The sequence below is a fragment of the Notechis scutatus genome, chromosome 7, assembly GCF_049901735.1.
Source record: "Notechis scutatus isolate UNSWTSFEM ecotype Mainland chromosome 7, rNotScu1.2, whole genome shotgun sequence".
NCBI classification, from domain to species: Eukaryota; Metazoa; Chordata; class Lepidosauria; order Squamata; family Elapidae; genus Notechis; species Notechis scutatus.
In genome coordinates this window covers 28,059,620-28,079,069 of record NC_142015.1, presented here as the reverse complement: position 1 = coordinate 28,079,069, position 19,450 = coordinate 28,059,620, and the positions used below count along the sequence as shown (strand labels likewise).

At 49.8% G+C, this 19,450-nt stretch overlaps 1 protein-coding gene across 5 annotated transcripts in view; it reads right to left on the bottom strand.

Annotated features, from left to right (window-relative positions):
* DSCAML1 (DS cell adhesion molecule like 1) overlaps positions 1-19,450 on the bottom strand; it is a 90,453-nt gene that overhangs the window by 28,415 nt on the left and 42,588 nt on the right. For all 5 annotated transcript variants that reach the window (XM_087970237.1, XM_087970233.1, XM_087970235.1 and 2 more), the window contains exons 4-11: positions 15,558-15,704; positions 12,558-12,836; positions 11,547-11,822; positions 10,678-10,974; positions 9,516-9,788; positions 5,903-6,181; positions 3,251-3,370; positions 2,863-3,039 (exon numbers count right to left, since the gene is read on the bottom strand). In XM_087970237.1, coding sequence (XP_087826363.1) covers positions 2,863-3,039; positions 3,251-3,370; positions 5,903-6,181; positions 9,516-9,788; positions 10,678-10,974; positions 11,547-11,822; positions 12,558-12,836; positions 15,558-15,704 — 1,848 coding nt within the window. The remainder of the gene's footprint in view (positions 1-2,862; positions 3,040-3,250; positions 3,371-5,902; positions 6,182-9,515; positions 9,789-10,677; positions 10,975-11,546; positions 11,823-12,557; positions 12,837-15,557; positions 15,705-19,450) is intronic.

The window sequence follows — 19,450 nt, the reverse complement described above, 5'->3', positions numbered from 1 at the left end:
CTGTGCTGATAACTCCAATGGTTAACCATGAAGAGTCATCTTTTTGGAGCGTGGGTTTTAGTGAAAGCATTAACAGCTCTTGCTAACAGTCACCCATGCCTTAGTCATCTCTCGTTTGGATTACTGCAGTGTGCTCTACCTAGGGCTGCCCCTGAAGACCATCCAGAGGCTGCAGCTGGTCCACACTGCATGTGCGGTTTTGGGTACCAGGGCTGGTTACTTGTTGAACCCCCTCTCTCTGAGAGGATCGGCCCCTCTTAGGTTAGGTAGGGTCCCCCCCCTTAAACGTTGCCACCGGATGGGAGCTCAAAGACTGCTTTCTCAGTGACCACCCCGGGCCTTTAGAAGAGGCTCCCACGGGAGACCAGTGGGACCCTTTTAGCCTTCTGGGAGACGTGAAGACCAGTTCTTTCCTCAAGCACCAAACTACGGTATGGGAAGTTGGACCTGGCGCTCCAACTGGTATTTTATGGATTATTGTGAACAGCTTAGGGTGATTTTATGAGATAGGCAGCCTCTAAATGCCTATGTATTTTAGATAAATTAAGAACCCACAGGCCTCAAATTTTGGCTTGGTTACTATGGTAGATGCAAACCCTTTGAACTGAGCACCCAACCAGCAGCTTCACAAAGCAGAAAATTATGCCCATGCCCCAAAACTCCCATGCTGATCTTAAGAGGCCCCCAATATCCCAGAGAAATACCTGGAGCTGGGAAAGCAAAAAGAAGCAACCCATCCTCTCATGTGCCCATTGCCCATCGATGGCTCTTAAAAGCCATCTAGGACCTGGAATGGTTGCCAGGGCCACTTCTGGTTAAACTCATCCCTGACTCCCCAGAAACTCTTTTCCTATGCAAAATGGGCCCTGGGGCCGCCATCTTCTAAGTCATACCAGATGAGGAGACAGCAGGGAGGCCCTGAAGGTCATCCAGTAGATTTGAATAATGGGAAAGTCGGGTTAAGAAAAAAGGACCTTTTCAGAAGACACACAAAGCTGTTGAATTCCCTGCCAGGAGCAAGGCTGGTCCCAGACTCCTGCCGGAACGCGGTTTGGTGCTTGAGAAGGGAGCACTAGCGCAGCGCAGCCAAGAGGAAGGCAGACATTGAGTCTGCCCACCAGCCCTTCATCGTGAAAGAGTAGACCACAGGCACGCCTTTGGAGGCCTGCGCTCCCCCCGCCCCATCTGCTCCATCTCTCCCGAAGAAGCAAACCCTGCCAAAGGCCATCACCCAACCGCCAAGCAAACCCTCTTCTCCTTTCAGGCTCTTCATTTTGGTGTCTCGTGAGCAAGTTGCAGGCAAGAGGCTGCTTTCATTTGGTAGCCTGAAACAAGACAAGCTACAATGGGAATTGTCAGTGTTTGGGGTATTCCCCGCCCCGCCCAGTCCCACTAGAGCAGAGCAGCAAACAAAATGGGGAAGAGAGCCGGAGCCAACGTGGGGGTGGTCTTAAGTGCAAGCTCTGTGATGTTAATTTGATTGCACCCTTTTCAGCTTCTTGTCCACCCTGATTAGCTGCATTTCACCTGAAGCATGAGATTAATTTAAAATGCATGGGAAGCAATCAGTAAGGCTTAGACAGTGAGGCCACCTCTCTGGCCTTCATGCACCTGCTGACTACAAGGAGCAAGTGAGCAACGGCCTCCAAATGGGCAAAGGCCCTGATATGGGCTGGGGACAGCCCCCCGCCACTCCCGGTCTGGCTGTCAGTGCCAAGAGCGTGGCACAAGTAGAGCATAAAGACCCAAGAGGGGGATTTCGTAAGCTATAATCACCTCAGGGGGAAGGTCTTCCCAGAGCCATCAGAATAAGGACTGACAAGTGGAGAAAATAATTAGCCTCATGCAAACCTCGTGTAAAGCAAGGGATAAAAAGAGGGATGCGGTCCCACAAGGGTGCTTCCTCTGGGGGCAAGGCAGGGGAAGATCCCCCCCCCCCCAATGCTTCACATGTCTTTCCATCCACCTACCCCAAACTGTTCTGGGCTTCTCTGTGGAATGCCTGCTATTGGGGACGGCTGTCTTGCCTCCTCTCACAGTCAGCTGAGGGCCTGCTTTTGTTAAAGTCAAAGGCGTGTGTCGCCCGAGAACTTCCTTGCCTACTGGCTTCCAGGACTGCAAGGGAAGGGCTAGAAGTGAACCTGGCTGAGCAACGGAAGGGCCAATCTGATCAGAGACCACCTGGGCAAGAATCTCCACCAATGGAACGGATCCATCTTGATTCAGATTCGGGGCTGCCACAGTGGGGGATGGGCAAGCTGTGGGAACGGGAGAGTAGAGAAAGGGAGGACAGGCACAAAAACATTCTTTCGCCAGAGATCAAGGACGAAGTGCTGGAGTGTGGTGGGGAGTGACTGCACTTGGCGGGAGTTCAGAGTTGAGGTAGATTGGTGAGTGTGACTTAGGAGCCATAAAATGGGGCAGAGTGTAAGTTTTAGTGTGGAAGAGGGAAAACGTGGGAATTCAGATTCAGGTTTTCCCCAAATGTGCCAACGAGGCTAATCTAATAAATTCTCACTTCGATGGACTTTGTCTCTGAGTTTTGAATCGGGATGGAGAGTTTAGTTGGAACACTGACATAAGACCTTGATCAGAGGGGCTGCCAGAATCCGATAGATTAATTAACAGAGTTGGAAAGGACCTTGTAGGTCATCTAGTCCAACCCCGCCCCCCCCCCAAATAACCTTGCAAATGGTGCAAAGGAGGGACACCAAGCTAACAACTTTTATATTCGGAATGGGGGCTAATAGATGCACAAAGCAGCCAGGAGTGGCCCCATTCCACGAACAAAAGCAGTCTCTTGGTTGCCCACAAAAACTGTCGCTCAAACAAACTGTGCTCTGACTGAGAGAAGTCACTCACTCTTCACGGTGAGGAACATGGACTTGCTGATGTCTGTCCCAACCCCGTTGCTGGCCTGGCACAGGTAATAGCCGATGTCTTCTTCTAAAACGTGCCGGATGAGCAGCGAACTGTTTGGCAGGATCTGGATGCGGCCTGTCAGGGGGACAGAGTGGTACTGCTGGGGGTTCCCACTGCCTGGAAAAAAACGACAGTGAGAAAAGGCTCTTAAATGATTGGGAAAAGAGGGCAGCCGCCAGCCGGAGCAAGCCACCACCCACCAGGCCACCTCTGGTGCTCTTCTCAATGCTGGCCTGTCTTTTTCCAGCTGTGGACCAGGGTCCCTGCTCCACACACTTTGAGGGCATCGCCCCCTCCTCTGCAACTCCAAAGGAAAAATCTCGCGTACCTTTAGCATGTTTCCACATGACTTTGGGAGGGGGATACCCATCCACCGAACAGTTCAAGACCCCAGCTTTGCCATAGATCCCATCCTGATTGTTGGGCTGGACCACAAAACGAGGAGGCACTGCGGAACAAGGGAGCAGGTGAGGAACAGCACAGGGACGTACCCAAAGCCTCCCTTCGCTCGTGAGGCCTTGACTGCCAATTCCTTTCATGCCAATATTCCCAGCCCATCGCCTTCCCTTATCTGTCTTAACACCTCAAAAATGCCAGGCCTGAAGAAACACTGAAGACTCCTCTCATGAGCCCCGCTCCCCACCTCCCATTTGCAGCCACCTTTTACAGAATAACGAAGTTGGAAGGGACCTTAGAGGTCTTCTAGTCCAACCCCTTGCTCAACCTATATGATTCTGGAGAAATGGCTATCCAATCTCTGGGCAACCACAGTTAGAACAGAGAACACCCCAGGCAGGCTTACCTGCTCCCATCAGGTGACAGGCACAGGCCTGCCTCTGGAGAAAAGGGCTTTTCTTTTCCTTCGGCAGATGTGTGGGGTGGGGGAGCTGCCAAGGTGCTGCAGATGCAGAATTAGTTCCAAGGCCAGCAGTGCCATACAGAGCAGGGCTGCCATTCAATTCACCAGTTTTGCTACCTTGTTTTTTTCTCTATCAGAAGCATAACACGTAGAAGGAAAATGTGGAAATCCCAAACACCCTAAGCATTGAAGAAGGCCTTTTACAGCAGTCTCTCTGTTCTAATGGCTCAACCGGAATAACTCTGGGGCCTTCCCCTGAGGGTTTGGTGGACAGTCTGCCACCGGCCGCAGGCTGGAAGGAGCAGTGATAGCAACCCAGGAGGTGGCTTGGGGTTGGGTTCATTGGGGTGGTGGTGGCTCCCTTGGCCTTGTTGTGTGCCCTCCCTTCAAAAGGCCATAGCTGCACCCAACAGTCCTGGACATCCAAACTCCAACCTGCCTTTATAGAGCAGTTGGTGGGAAAGGCAGTCAGGCCTCAGCTTCAGAGGTCCCCAGCAGAAGCAGATTTTCTCAACCTGTTTCAGTCGGTAGGTATTATAAGGCCAGGATTTAGTTACTTTGGTTGGATGACCTTTGGTAGAGCTAGGCACATGGTAGGATGTATGTAGGACTCTCAAGAAGCAGGTCCAGAGGTCTTTTGCATAGGTACATGTGGTGCGCACGTTATGCCCTTCCCTGGAGTGGGAGGCTCTTCCAGGACTCACTCAACTCCTGGTCACCTCACAATTGAATTACTCTCATTCTCCCCATGCTACAGGGCGCTGCCCTCGAAGGCCTTGTAGAAGCTGCAGTCGATCCATGAGCAGTCATGGGAGCAGTGCTTGGTGCTCATGGACCCTCTCTGCTCCACAGTCTGTACTGATTGCCAACTGGCTTCCTGGTGCAATGCAAGGGGCTAGTAGAGACTTTTGAAGCCTTCGTGGCACAGGGCTGGCTGCTCTCCGCTTGTTTCTGCCCATCTGGGCTGTTCAAGCAGAGCAGGTTCCCTCCAGATGCCATCTATCCAGCAATGTCACGTTGCAGCACCCAGGAGGTGCACCCACTTGGTTGCAGCACCTGCCCTCTGGGATGATATTCCACTTCCTCGCAAGACCTGTACAGCTCCCATCCTTAGGATGTTCCAGACAGTATTTTAAAACTGATTGTCTTGGGCCTTGGGATAGGGTAGGTGTGGAGTTTAGTTTAGCTTTGTTCTGGTTGGCAGTGTTTTTTATTTATTTATTTCATTAATCTCTTGTATGTAAGCCACCCAGAGTTGTTAAGAAATCTGACAACTTCAAAACTGGATTAAATAAATGATTAAGCAAATCCTGCTTCCCAAAGTGGCTGACTGGAAGCACCACCACCCCAGCCATTTTCTAAAGCCCCTTGTAGTCTTTCTAAGTCTCTTGTCCACGTATCATTGTAGCTGCCCTTCTAGGCACTTCTGTTCCTCTGACCCACTCAGTCGCACCAAGTCCTGTTCCCTTGTTCTGAGTCCACTAGAGCTGGGCCATCTGAAATCCTAACCCTTTGCTGAGTTCATCAAGCAACTTCTTCCATGGCCTCCTGGTAATGTATGGCAGATGATGCTAAACTTGGGCCAGCGGCCTCTTCTATCCGGTGTCAACCCTGAAGCTGGCCGGACCGAAGCCATTTTGTCTGCTTCAGGGTTGCCACCCTGGAGCTGAGGGTCAGGGAGGGAGGGTTTGAGTTAGAGGGAATTTTGTAGCCAAAACAAAATACTTTCTCTTGGGAACCAAGGACATTATCACACCTGGTCAGAAGGAGGCGGAGTGATGCCACCTGGTTGTTGGATTGCATGGTGATTTGACCATGTAACCGATTGTTTTGAGAAAGTAGAAAATCTTTTACTTTTAATAAGATGAAAACCGTTGGAGTTTTCATAGTCGGTTTTCACCAGATATGTGCCAATATATTTCCAATAAAAGGTTTTTTTTTGCAAACCTCAATTGCCTCGGAGTCTGGCTTGCATTGGATTTATTATTTGGAACCCTGACATCCAGATCATCATCTGGGAAGGAGCCCAGCCCCTTCCTGGGCAGCTCCTGGTAAGCCAGCCGGGACCACCATGGGAACCATCGGGGGCTTTTCCCCACCAAAGCCCAGTAGGCGCCTTACCTCGCACAATCAACTGCCGCTCTCGGCTAATGGTGGCAGCGGCATTGCTGGCGATGCAGGTGTAGTTGCCGTTGTGTTTCAGGGAGACGCTGGAGATCTGCAAGGAGCTCATGAACTCCTTGCTCTCAATGGTGATGCCAGAGCCTGAGACAATCACCTGCCCGTCCTTCCTCCACGTGATGCGGATCGGCATATCGCCTGAAGAGACCACGCAGGGAATGTACAGAAGCTGCCCAATGGAGGCCGGAGGGAACTCAAAGGGCTGGATCAGAGGAGGGACTGCCAAAGAGAGGGAAACATGTTGGGCACCACGGAGTCCTGGAGGTTGGGAAAGCAGGAAGCCCCCCAGGGAATGAGCCCGTGGCTCGAGGGGAGGCCTGTTCAGGCAACGGAGAGAGATTCTGCACAGTAGCTCTGGGGCACCAAGGGAACTCTCAGTCACAAGTTCAGGGACCACAGCTCTCCTTTCATGGTAAGTCTTACCTATTTTGCAAGACAGTTGCAAGCCCTTATGGGTAGACTTGGCACACTCAAGTTTGGTGAACAGCAGATTTGAAAACAAGCAAGAATACAGCCTGAAGATGGATGGGTAGCAGATAATTCTCTGCTGTGGAGAAATCCCTGCCTGCCTGTTAGAATAGACAGGACTTACAGGAACACCTTTTACTGCAGGGATGGGTAACCAACAGAAAGGAAAACTCCCACATTGAGAACGTGGCTAGAAACTATCATGCATTATAGCACAAGCACAAGAGAAAGAAAGCTAGAACCCAAGAAGCAAGGTTACTTACTAGAATCCTTGTATAAATCCATTTTCCTAATAAATCTCATTAACCTAAGCTACTTTGCTAGTCTTCCGCAGCCCTGATTGTGGCTAGGAAGATCTGATAACCTCTTAGATCCAAATTGTTTTCTGGGATTTTCAGAAAATATCTTGCACCAAAACTGTTGTTTCTCTCTAATCTTCTCTGCGACTATTGATGCAATTGTTCCCCAGTGCCCTTTCCCTGCTGAGGTCCCTTTGCTCTTCCCAAGGAGCCCATGGCGATGAAAGGGTGAACAAAGGTCTAGAGAGACCCTGATGGAAGATTCAGGATGAATTGGATGACAGTTCAACCCATTTCAAGGCCTATGGCAGCCTCACAAATCCCTTTGATCGTCACTGCTGGAAACAGTTTCCTACCATTTTGAGATGAGGAATTCATATCAATTAGCGGCAAGTCCTAAGACACATCACAGTCATAACACACACAAAAATCTAACTACTCTCCCCAAACTGCCCCACAAGTTTGACATGGGCCCATATAATTTGCCACAGCACCCACAAAACATATGAAACACAGGGCTTTGTGAGCTTGTGGGCAAAAGAGGTTCATTCATTCATTTAAAAGATTTTGAATGAAGCTGACCATCTTCAGTGTAATAATGCTGGGTGTCTGGTTTCTACATGGTGAAGAACAGAGCTAGACCAACTTCCTCTAAGATATAAGAGGGGTTTGGGCTCTCAACAGGGCCTCATCTCCTGCTTGGAGGCACTCCACAAGCTCTCTCAGCTGGAGGAGCAGGGAGGAGGACTTTTGCACAGCTGCATCCTGTGCACCAATTGTGTCTCCTCCGGAATCAGGACACTTAGTCACTCTAGCTGCCTCCTGCTGAGTGATTGTGTTGTGCTTGGCACCAAGCTATCCTTAAACATTTTTGTTTAAATTTTGTTCCAGCTACATTTTGTTCCAGAATGTAGCTGGAACAAAATGAGCAGCCTGGGCAGAGATGGTGTTTCCCATTAGATTAGACTGCTTCCGGAGGTGTCTTAGATGCTAGTTGACTTCTAAGTGGGATTTGAGGCACTAACTTACACTTTTAAGGTGCTTTTTAGCTCTGGGCTGGATTATCTTTGGGAGCATCTTGCTTCTCCATCTGTCCAATCCAATCAAATTGGTTAACTTTGTCCAGAACCCATTTCCTGTGACTGTTATTGGATGAGACCCAGGAAATTGGCGTTTTTCAATTGTTGCCCTTCAGCTTTGAATCTCCTTCTCCCCGTGGATACCTGGCCTACCTCTTCTCTCCTGGGTTTCTGAAAGAGATCTGTTAAGATCTGGATCTTCCACCTAGCCAGGAGGAAGGCATGCTTTGAACGATTGGATTTATTGGCAGAAGCAGCATTCCTAACCATAGAGATGTCAAAATGTTTAAATGTATTGTGATGCCACAATGCTAGATCCATTATTTAGTATTTGCAATGCAACTTCACATAAAAGTTCAAAGAGGTGGAATTTGCACCATGACATATGCTTCATCATGTTGCCCCAGGGGTGGGATTGTACCGGTTCAGACCGGTTCTATAGAACCTGTTGTTATGATTCTGAGCAGTTTGGAGAACCAGCAAATTGTGCCCCTGGCTGGTCCCGTCCCTCTCTGCCTGCCCCTTCCAAACCGGGGCCTCCCCCTGCTCTGCCCTTTGGGGAAGGAAGAGCCAGAAGGGCAGCTTAACCTTTCCACCTTTTATTGGCAGCCCAGTTGCCCAAAGATTACCACAGGTGCAGGGCTCCCTGCAGCATCCAAGCAGATCCCCTGTGCTCAGAAAGTGGCATAAAACCTGGCAGATACAGAGAGCCATCCGTGAGCAAGTGGGGAAGGGAACCTGTAGGCTGAGCCAACCTTCTTCACCCAATGTCCATGCAAACCTGCTAGGAGCCAGCAGGAGCCCTTATGAAACGAGAAGGCCAGGACAACTGCTACGCCTTCTCCAGAGCTGCAGCAGTTGCCTCCCCGTTGCAAGGACTCGTGCAGTTCAAAACCATCTCCAGCGTCACCCACCTTGCCCCCAAAAGGCAGTCTGCCAAGGGCCAGTCCAGCCGTGAGTTCAAGCTGAGCAAGCCCAGGGGGATGGAAAGGCAAGGCATTATGCCCGCCTCTCGTTCAATTCATTAGGGCCAATGGCTCCCCAAACTGAGCTGAATAATGGATGAATCGCAGAATGCTTACAACGCGCTTGGCAGGACGAGAGGACGATCCTTTACAGAGCTGCAAAGAGAGGAAGGCATCCCCAAAGGAGCTCTGAACAAAGGTCAGCTGTTTCAAAGTGGCATGTTTACACGGCCCACTCGGCCACTCGGCTCCAGCGCTTGTTGTTGGAAAGAGATCCCATGGATCGGGAGACGGAGGAGAGGGGGGATCTGGGCTGCAACAGCTGTGGGATCCTCTCAAGCAAGCGCAAGCTGCTGGAAACCCCTTTGCAACACCAAGGCCCCCTCAAGCTGGCCCTGCTGATGGCTGCCTCTGCCCTCACCTGCTAAGAACCATTCCCCTCTTCCAAGAAACAAAGGCACCACACACCTGGCTCTCTATCCCCTTCCTTGGCTGGCTACTTGCCGAGGGAAGGCCTTGCCCAGCTCACAAGAAAACCAGGGTGTCCTCTTTTGGAACTCCTGCCTGACCCCCTGATGCAAGGCTGGCCCTCTCCCAGCCGTGGCCACGGACGGCATTAGGGGGCCATATGCCAGTCCTGATCGATCTGCTGGTCAGCCACAGAGCCTGGACAGATAGCAGGCCTGCCATGGAAGGAGAGGCGCAAGAGTGCCAGGGAGGATTCCTACTTACGGCCACCCACCTTTCACAGTGACATGGACGCTCTGGCTGATAGAGAGCTGCGGCTGAATGAGGACACTGCAAAGGTATTCTCCTTCGTCCATCCCCTTCTGGACATCCATCAGCTTGAGGGTGCCATTTTCAAAGACCACCTGTCGGTGGTTGTCCGGCAGGAGCAAGGAATCCTTATACCACTTGATCGAGTAATACGGGTAGCCAATCACCCTGCAGTTGATGAAGGTGTCCCGGCCTGCCACCGCTGTGATGTTCTTCATGGCCCGGATGCTGGGAGGGCCTGAAGCAGGGGAGGAGAAAGGGGCAGGCTAGGGCAATTCAAGGAAAGGGCGGCTTCGCTCCCAAGGAGGAGGAATGTGGGAGAAGGACCCCCCCGCCCCCCACTCACACCCAGCCATGTTTCTGTCAAGCTGGCTTCCTTCAAGTGATTCCAAACACTGCAGGCGACGGAGAGCCTCAGCCACCCAGGTCACGGCTGCCCTAACGGTGCTTTTTCAAGAGGCAACTGGACTTTCTCTGCTTGGCTTGAAGACGCTTCGCTTCTCGTCCAAGAAGCTTCTTCAATTCTGTCAGAACGGAAGAAGCTTCCCAGATAAGGAGCAAAATGTCTTCCTCAAGGAAAAAACGAAGTCCAGGTGCCTTCTGAAAAAGCACCTTTGGGGCAACCATGGACTCCAAGACTTGCTAGTGGGCCATCCTGTGCACAGTAGCCAGAGACTGAGTGCTGAGTGAGAGCCCCAAGGCTAGCCTCCCCCATTCCACAGGCTTCCGGGCACCCCACAAAGGAGCATGGAGGAGGCATAGCAGGTGTCCGAGAGAAATGCACAGGACACTGAACTGCGCTGCAGGAGCCTAGGGAAGGGCTTAGCACGACCCATCTTGCCAAGGGCCACGGCGCAGAATGGCGCTCTGCCATGTCAGCTCCACACACCCACCCCCGCCTTTTCTGCCCACCCACCCAGGTCCCGTGGGGGCAACAGTCTACCCACGCTTTGCTTGGATGCCTGAGATCTGCATTCTCCCCCAGCACCCTCTGCTCTGCCAAAAGGCACCCTATGGTCAAATTGCACACAAACGTAAGGGAACAAGGCAGAACAAACAGCACAACCAACCAGAAACAACAACAATGCAAGAAGAGCCTAGGCTGATATTGAAAAGTAGACAGGCACCTCTTACGTTTATTCGCGCTTGGTATTCGGCACTGCCCACCGAGTTCCGTGCAGTACATCGGTAGACGCCTCCATCCCTGATGTGTGGGCCCGTCACATTCATGTGGCTCACAGTGGTGCCATCGGACATGGTGTACTGGTTGGTGCGGTGGCTGCCCTCTCTCTGGATGGGCTCATCGTCCAAGGACCAGGTGATGGTGGGGGGAGGGGCTCCCTTGGCTGCACACATCAGGGAGAACTGCTCACCGGGGTTCACCACTTTCTCACTGAAGGAGGAGACAATCCGGGGAGTCCCATCTAGGAGAGAGACCATGGCAGAGGTGTGGATCAACACAATTCCTCTTTCCAGCCAAGCATCTCTTTTCAATGATAGGAGGGTTGAAAAATGTTGAAACACCAAATTTCAAGTCCTAAATCTCAAAAACATTCCTGAAAGCCTGGAAAGAGTAGGACGTAACTTTGTAGGCCCCTCAGCATTTTACAGAATAATTATCCTTCTGTCCTGGCAATTCATACTCTCTCTGACCCAAAACTGATTTTTTTTAGGAATACTATTCATTGTGAAACTATATTAGCCTTGCTGGCTTAATGGCCACCCTGTTCAACACCTTCCAGTCCAATAATTTGATAGTAAATGAGAGTTTCCCCCTCCCCCCCCTCTTTCTTCCTCACTTCCACTCTGCTTGTTGTTGGAAACAGATTCCATGGATGGGGATGGGGAAGAGTAGGGAATATCTGGGCTGTAACCGCTGTGGGATCCTCTCAAGCAAGCACCAGCTGCTGGAAACTCCTTTCAGGCTCCCTTCTCTGGAAACCACCCAGGACCAGATGGGGAGCCCAGAAGCCGCTCTGCAGGACTGGATGCTCACCCTCCAAGACAATCACAGCAAAGTCCTGCGCTGTCTGGACCTTCCTGGTGGCAAAACACTGGTAGGCCCCGGAGTGGCTCTTTTGGGCAGCCGTGATGAGCAGCGTCTCATTGTGGATTCCCCGGATGGAGACAAAGTCACCTGGGACCACCAGCTCTGTATTGCGGAACCAACGGATGGAGTATTCCGGTGAGCCAGAAAGGGCACAAGAGAGGATAACGGTGCTTCCAATTCCAGTCTTTAGCTTCTTTGGTGTGAGGGTGACCCGCAGTGGCTCTGTGAAAGACAAAGAGCACAACCCATTTCAAGAGAGGAGGATACCCACATAGGATTCTGGCCACCAGCAACTCAACCTCTCTTCCCAACCACCCATCATCCACGGCTTCTCTGCAGAGATGCTAACACTGAGGTGAAACCAAGAAGTGGGAATGTCAGGAACAAGACATCTAGTTTGGTTAGAAAAAAGGCAGCAAAGTTTTCCAGAGTGTCAGAGCAAGATGGTTACCCTGACCCACAACGATTCCTGTGGGAATGCCTTTTGACAGGTCAGGTATTTGAAAGCTTCCCTTCATTTTTCTCAGCTGCCTTATGTGCAGTCACCATATTCCTTAGATTGTCCGCTATGACTCCAAGATCCTTTTCCTAGTTAGCTACAGACAACCAGTACCCCAACTGTATCTGTAAAGCTGAGGGCTTTTGCCCCAATGGGCAATGTTATTTAAAGAAGTTCTCTGACTTTAGTGGAAATGCATTTGTTCTTTCATTGGAGAATCACACAGGAGACCATTCTGGAGCTCTTCAGAAAATTTGGGTTTTGCATTCCGAATAAGTTACATTTCATTCACAAATATGGGTAAGTTACTAGTCTCCCAAGCAGCCGGGTCCCCCAAGTGTACATCCTCTGTAAAAATATGGAAGGTTTTGGAGCACATCCATGCTCTCTCTTCTTGTCCTCTCCCTCCTAGTAAAAGAGCTTTTGTACACAGCGCCTGGGCATTTTCACCCACTCACCAATTACTGCCAGGGTCCCAGTGACCTCAGCAGACCCGAAAGTGTTTGTGATTTCACAGATATAGGTCCCACTGTCTTCCACACGCAAATCACTGATCATCAGGCCTGTGATACGCTTGGTCCATCGACTGTCAGAAGGCAGGGGCCTTCCATCCTTTACCCACCGGATGGCAGGATTCGGGTACCCAGAGGCAATGCACGGCAATTCCACTAGTTGCCCCACCTTTGCTTCCTGGTCCTGGAAGCTGTCTAGAATAGTTGGGATGGACTCCGCTGGGTCTGAGAACAGAGAAACAAATGGAATTCAGGTGGGGCAATCCCGCCCCAGTCCAAATTCTAGGAATGCAGTGCATGACAATGAAAGGTACTCTCAAACCCTTCTCAGGATTTATCTCTCCTCCCAGATTGGCTCCAGGGTCTCTGCCAGGGATGGGCATTCATTTAAAGCTCTCGACCAGCAGAACCCAGAAGTAGAATCTTCCAAGTCTTCTCGCTGGCCCGTGGCCATTTGGACCAATATTCAGGGACTGCTCCGGATGAGGGTCAGATCAAGAGGGGTGACTCTGCTTCCGCTATCCCAAAGAAAGGTGCAGAGCAGCTTTCCCAAGTTGCACAAAACAGTAAACAAAAACAAAAAACAAAAAAACAGGACACAGAGCCCTCTGGATCCTGTCTCTATGATGCCGCACCAATTTTTTTTCTTTCCTTTAAAGAAACTATTTGTATGGGCACACAATCCACCTCCAACTGAGTAGCATGGGATTAAAAAAAAAACCACAAAAATAATTATAAAAAGGCAGTATGATATACAACAGTGCATATAAAGGCTAACAAGGTAACATATTTAAAACCTTAAACTTTTTTAAAAATCTTTTTAATTGTTAAATTTATTTGTCCCCCCAACTCATTTTGAAATGACTCTTTTTTTTCAGTTGGGTTCATTCAATGTACTAGCCAAGAGCTTGAGAAGGAAAATCTACCTTTTTAAAAACTTTAAAGACCAGCAAGGTTAGACCATCCAAATCTTTTTGGGAGGGGGCGGTGTACTGTTTCAAACAGCAGGTGCCAGGACAGAGAATGAACAACTCCTAGGTGTCATCAGATGGTATTATTTTGTGAAGGGAATGCAAACTAGTCTTTCATATTAATGGAAATTTGTTTGTTTATTTAGTATGCTAACTATTTTACTATCCAAAGTAACTCTTGACAGACACAATTGGAGACTGAGGTCTTGCAAATAACCCAGCCCAATGTAGCTCATAAATTAGAGGCGTTACATGGATGTAACAAGGTTTGCTCATAATTACCTGCACTGCTGCTTATTGGAGCAACTGTGGCCACCAGCTGGCTATTTGTAAAAGCACAGAAATAATCATGTTTTGCCACACATCACCATAAGGTTGTAGTTAATATCTCAACCATGCATAGATTCACTTTTTGTTTTATGCCAGTCACCTCTGAAAACCAGAGTTTTCAGAAACCAGAAGCAGAGGTATGATCCGATCCAAGGTCACTGCCACACCATCTTCCAGGTATTAGTTAAACTATCAGAGTCTCAAGAAAAGCCAAGATTCCCACTGGAATCTAACAGGATCTACCAAGTTCTTGAGATGGACCAATCAAACAGATCCTTCCTCCCTGTGTCAGGGGGTGTCTGCAAATAATTCTGATGTTCTGACCACAACAAAGGACCCTCCAGCGACATCCTCCAATACCAGATCACATCAGCATTGTCCCAAAACAAAAACAGGTGATGAGAATTGTGCGCTGGGCCTTCTGCAGTCTTGGTCACTGGGAGATGAAAAGTTTGTTATTCAAGATACGCGAACCATGTAACTCTGCATGGGACAGACCTTTCAAGAGCCCAGCCCTTTCACAGGCCTGCTCTCTGCCGGGATTTACAGAATGCTTCTTTGAGGCCCAGACAGAAAGAGGAGAAAAAGCCTCTTCCCCTCGCCTGGCAGGATGGGAAGACTGGAGCTGCTGGGCTCAGAACCTGCTCCAGGCTCTACCCTCCGCAGGGCCCCCACGTGACCCAGGAAGCCTCCGCTGCTGCTGGGAAGCAAAGAGGGGAGAAGGCTCAGGCTCAGCCAGAAGCAGTTTCTCCTCCGCTGCCCCAAACCTTTGCAGCAGCTGAAGGCTGAGTAAACAGGCAAGCTCAACACAGGGAGAAAGCCCTGTGTCTGACAACTCAAGAACCACTGGAGGATTTTTGTACCACCCTGGTTGGTGGGAATACTTTTCCTTAGTTGCCCCAAAGTAGCTCTCCTTTCCATATTGGGTGTTAAGCATCACTTGGTGCTAACCCCAACCCTTCTGGCCCAGGATAGAAAACAGGCTCCCCGACCAGCACTTTGACCTCCTGCCTTGTGGCTCTGGCTAGGATTAACCAGAAGTCTCAGAGACACAGATAAAAATTAGAAAACGATCTTAGCTACAAACTGGCAGGTCACCTGGGCGCCCACTTCACTGGTTCAGATCCAAAGTGTTTTCTTCCTACTTTCCCTACAAGTATAAGAACAGTTTGAGCGCCGTTCGGTGGCTTTGAAACTAAACCAGAATCACAAAATGGAAAGACTGGAAGAGATCCTAGGGATCAGCTGGTGTAACCCTCTCTTCAGTGAAGGAATCCGCTCTTGGCAGCTCCTCAGGCCTGAGAACTGCCGGCTCTCGGGCTGCTTTTCGTATCGATAGTTCTTCAGAAAAGCCACATTGCTGCTGTGGGCGGGCCTTCCTGTCCTGGAGGATCTGCTCCCATCAGCAGGGCTCCACAGAAGCCATGAAGGAGCATTCACACTCTTGCCTCCCCACCCCACCCCCCAATTCAGGAAAATGTTCCAAGGGTTCAATCCCAGGCTTTGCCACAGGCCTGTATTCCCTCGATAGCCCTGCCTTCCAGATGGCCGCTCCTGCTTCCCCCTTCTGAGAGCCCATGTGCCAACCATCGAAGCAAGCCAAAGCTTAGGCCAACTCCCTGGCAAATGACCCAGCAAGACCTACCTGAGACAGACAAGCGGGCGCCATTGCTCTGTCGCGTCTCCCCACTATACTTGTGTTTTGTAATGCATCTATAGGTGGACAGGGCATCTTCCTTCTGGACGTCTGATATGTACAACCCACCATAGAAAGTAACGAAAAACCTATTTTCTGGAAGACACAAGCAGAGAAAAGAGAACAATGTCAGCATGTTTAGGCCCCGGAAGACTAAAAGAATCCACGCAGAAGGGAATCAGCAGCCACGCAACAGAAGGCTCTAACTTCTGCCCCTGGAAAGCCAAGAGCAGCAACGTGCCCGGAAGGGGCCACGGCCCAGCCTGCAAAGGGACTTCTCCTTTTGGCAGTCTGGAAGGAGTCTGGTTAAGCCCCCAAATTATCGCTCCTTAGAGATATTGAGACGTCTTAAGGCAGCTTTGGTACTAAAGCAAACATTCTGGTTAAGCCCCTGTCAGAAAGAGAGGGCAAGTTATACCTCTCTGCAATCTCATCCACACACTACAGGCACCTGTGCAAGCACAAAGTACAGACACACATTGGAGATGAGATGCCAGCAATAAGGCGTGCTTCACTCATCCACACCAAGTGGGCTGGCAGTAACACCGAGACTGCAAGGGGCCATCCACCAAGGGACCTTGGCAGAGAAGGAAGCCCTGCCAAGGAACACAATGAAATGTAATTGGCATGGGGGGGGGGGTTGCTTTGCAGCCTGCAGGGATGGGCTCCAGTTGCCCAGCCGATCCCTAGCCACCAGCATTGCTCGAAGCCAGCTTTTCCTCCAGGGCATCCCCAGCATCGGGGAGAAGCAGCCTGGCAAAGTCCTTTTCTCTGGAGGACCACACACCCACCATCCTCAGTATAAGCCATGGGTTGAAGTTCAAAGTCATCAGCCTGGAGTGAGGGGGGTGGGGGACAAAGAATCCAGATTCTCCCAGCTGCCTGAGATCCAACAGCCTGGAGCCTGCCTGCCTCAGAATTTGGGGGTGGGGGGAGGCAGTTGCTATGGCAACAGGCAGCCACTGCTTTGCAAATGGCTGCTCTCCCCTGTCCAATTTGTATGCACATTTAATTGATGGAGTAGCTTTCCAGAAGCCTCAGCTCTTACGTTCTGCAAGGAAGGAAAAGGCCTTGAGGGAAGGAGGCGGCACTAACAAAAAGCAGGCTAAAGGATTCCCTACTCTGGAAACATGGGGTGGGGGCAGATCCTCCCCAAAAGAAGGGAGCATTTGAGCCAACAGGCTCAGCCGCCAGTCCAGGGGGGCCCTCAGACCCCTTGTCCTGGGCCAATCTTTTCCTCTGGGGAGGGTGGAGGTGGAGATGGTGGCAGCGGCTCTGGGCCGCCTCCTGATTCGTGCTTAGGCTGTGCCCCAAAGGGCCAGGGAGGTTCACGGCCTCTCCCACTTAGCAAGGGGGCACTTCCTGCGGTGTCTCCAGGAATGGGCCTTCTCCCCAGCTGACTCAGTAGCCAGGGCTATTGTGTATAGACTTAAGGAACGATTTTCAAAACCCACCCAAACGCACCTTGTCTTGCTTTCCTGGCTCATGGTCCGGTTAACTAAATCAGGAGCTGGTTTCCATCGGCTGAACTATTTCAACCTAAGCAAGCCATGGCGAGAGATTTACCTTTTCAGTACAACCCACCAACCCCCCCCCCAACTCCTGAATGACAAATACGAAGAAAGGAGGCTCCCATTCATAAAAGCCTTTTCCCCGCCAGGCCTGGGGGTTTCCCTGTTCCTCAACCACCAGGCTTGCCTAAGCTGGCAGACTCCTGCCCTTAATCTCTTCTCTAAGTACAGCTCTATCTTTCCCGGTTAAAGGATTAACACCCATCTCTCATTCAACTATGGCAACGAGATTTTATTTCTAATTACATCGTAATAAAACTGGGAGCGCTCCCAGGGTTTTCGCCAAATGACTTGTAGACACTCTACAAGATTGGATCCTACTTGGCTGCATTGTAATAGCATTTTCATTAGACATGCATGAAGGAGAGGGCTGAAGAACGGAATTGCATTTAAATGGATTTCCTGGGAAGGAGGGAGAAAGGGAAGAGAGAGGAGGGGGAAGGGAGAGAGAGGAAGGGAGAGAGGGAGGAGTTAATGGGGGCTGGGCTCATTGGAGAGCATCCTATCTGGCCCACCAACAAGCAACACATGCCAGAGATCAGAACAGGCAAGACAGGGTTTTGGTAAAATGCAGCTTTTATGCTGCAATTATTTTTGCATAGATTTAATTCATAAACTAGGTTGTTTACATTTTATGTCATCACTTCTCAATGCTTCCTCCTTTCTTCCCTCTGCAATACTGTATTTTATCTGTAACTAGAATAACATTTCATGCACCCAACCGAGCGAAGCCTACCCCTGTGGCATAACAGATCAGTGATTGTCTGAGTTTCTGCATTCGAATACAGTGCAAAGAAGCTAGCTAACTCCTCATTCACAGAAGGGATGCAAACAGACACCACCTTCTAGTGCAAGCGGTTTCCGTCCCCTTGGCAACCCTGACCCTCAATCTGAAACTTTCTAGGAGGCGTCCAGCATCCGAGGCAGTCACAACCAATCCAGGTAGGCTTCACTGACAATCCCATCCTGTCTGAAGTCCCTGAAACAGAGGCAGCTTCCCTTTTCAGTGGGACAAGGAAGTAAAATTACCATTTTTCCATGGCTTGTTGGGGCAGCATTGTATCAAGGAGTGTGCTGTCCAGCCAGTGTATGGGAATTGGATAGTTAGGTAGCAATTGTGAGCTGTCCCCTTAAGGGAATGCATCATGGTAAATGTAGTTAAGGTATCCTGGGAAATGTAGTCCATATCACGTGACCACACCTGTTATCCTGATTGGTCACTAAATTGACCCTCATTCTTGCCTGAACTCACGGACTGGTGGTAACTGTTCTACTTCTATCGCTACAACATGAGGGGAAAAGGATAGAAGATAAATCATCTTTTTACCTACAAGACAGATATACAAAGGATTGGTGATTAAAGAAGAACTTCGTCACAAATGTGAGTTATGAGGATACCTGATGAATCAATAAAAGTACTTTGTTATGGATGTTTTGTGGAGTTATCTATCCGCATCTGTACAGGATACAGAATAAGGAGGCTCCAAAGAAACCAATAACTGAAAGATGCCGGAGAAACAAAAAGGAAGTTTTCTTTCCAGAATGTATGAAATTGGTATCTTTTAGTCGATACCAAATCCAAACAGATTAACAAATTAATAAAATGCTAAAATAATTGATAGTTGCAGGAGAATGAAATCTGTAGGAATGTGACCCTCTGAGACAGGCTGATCCAGCTGGAATCTGGAATCTGGAATCTGATCTACATCCGTCATTTGATTGTGAACCACCCAGGCTCAAGATAAACGATTGTTTATGTCATCTAGTGGCAGAGCAGGAACATGGCGCCACCTGGGCTGAGCCAGAGCTGCTGAGCTTAGACTGTCTCTGGGTACCCTACCCAACTACCGGGACCCAGTGGCCACAATTTTGCTCAGGATGGGTGCTAAGGAGTGGGGAGGGGAGCAGGAAGAAGGAATAGGTATGGGTGGGCTATAAGATGTTGGGGAGTGAAACAGAATCTCTTATGAATTCTGCCTCCTTGCAACCAACCTAAACAATTTAATCTCATTCTCAAAGAAGTGAGTATCACTGCTGCTCTTCCATCACTCTCTGCTCTTTTTAGGAAAGGCACCGAGTTTTCCGCATGACAAAAATTAAACCTTTTTTTTTTTTTTTACAAGTGGTGCAAGTCTAGCACCAGGGAACCATTTTCCAGAAAGTGATCTAGCAGGGGAGATGCAGGTTAGAAGGCTGTAGAGAGGGAAAGCAGGATTCGAAATCTGACCAGTATCGTTTGGGTTCTAAGTCTGCAGTTTGGAAAGAAACGCC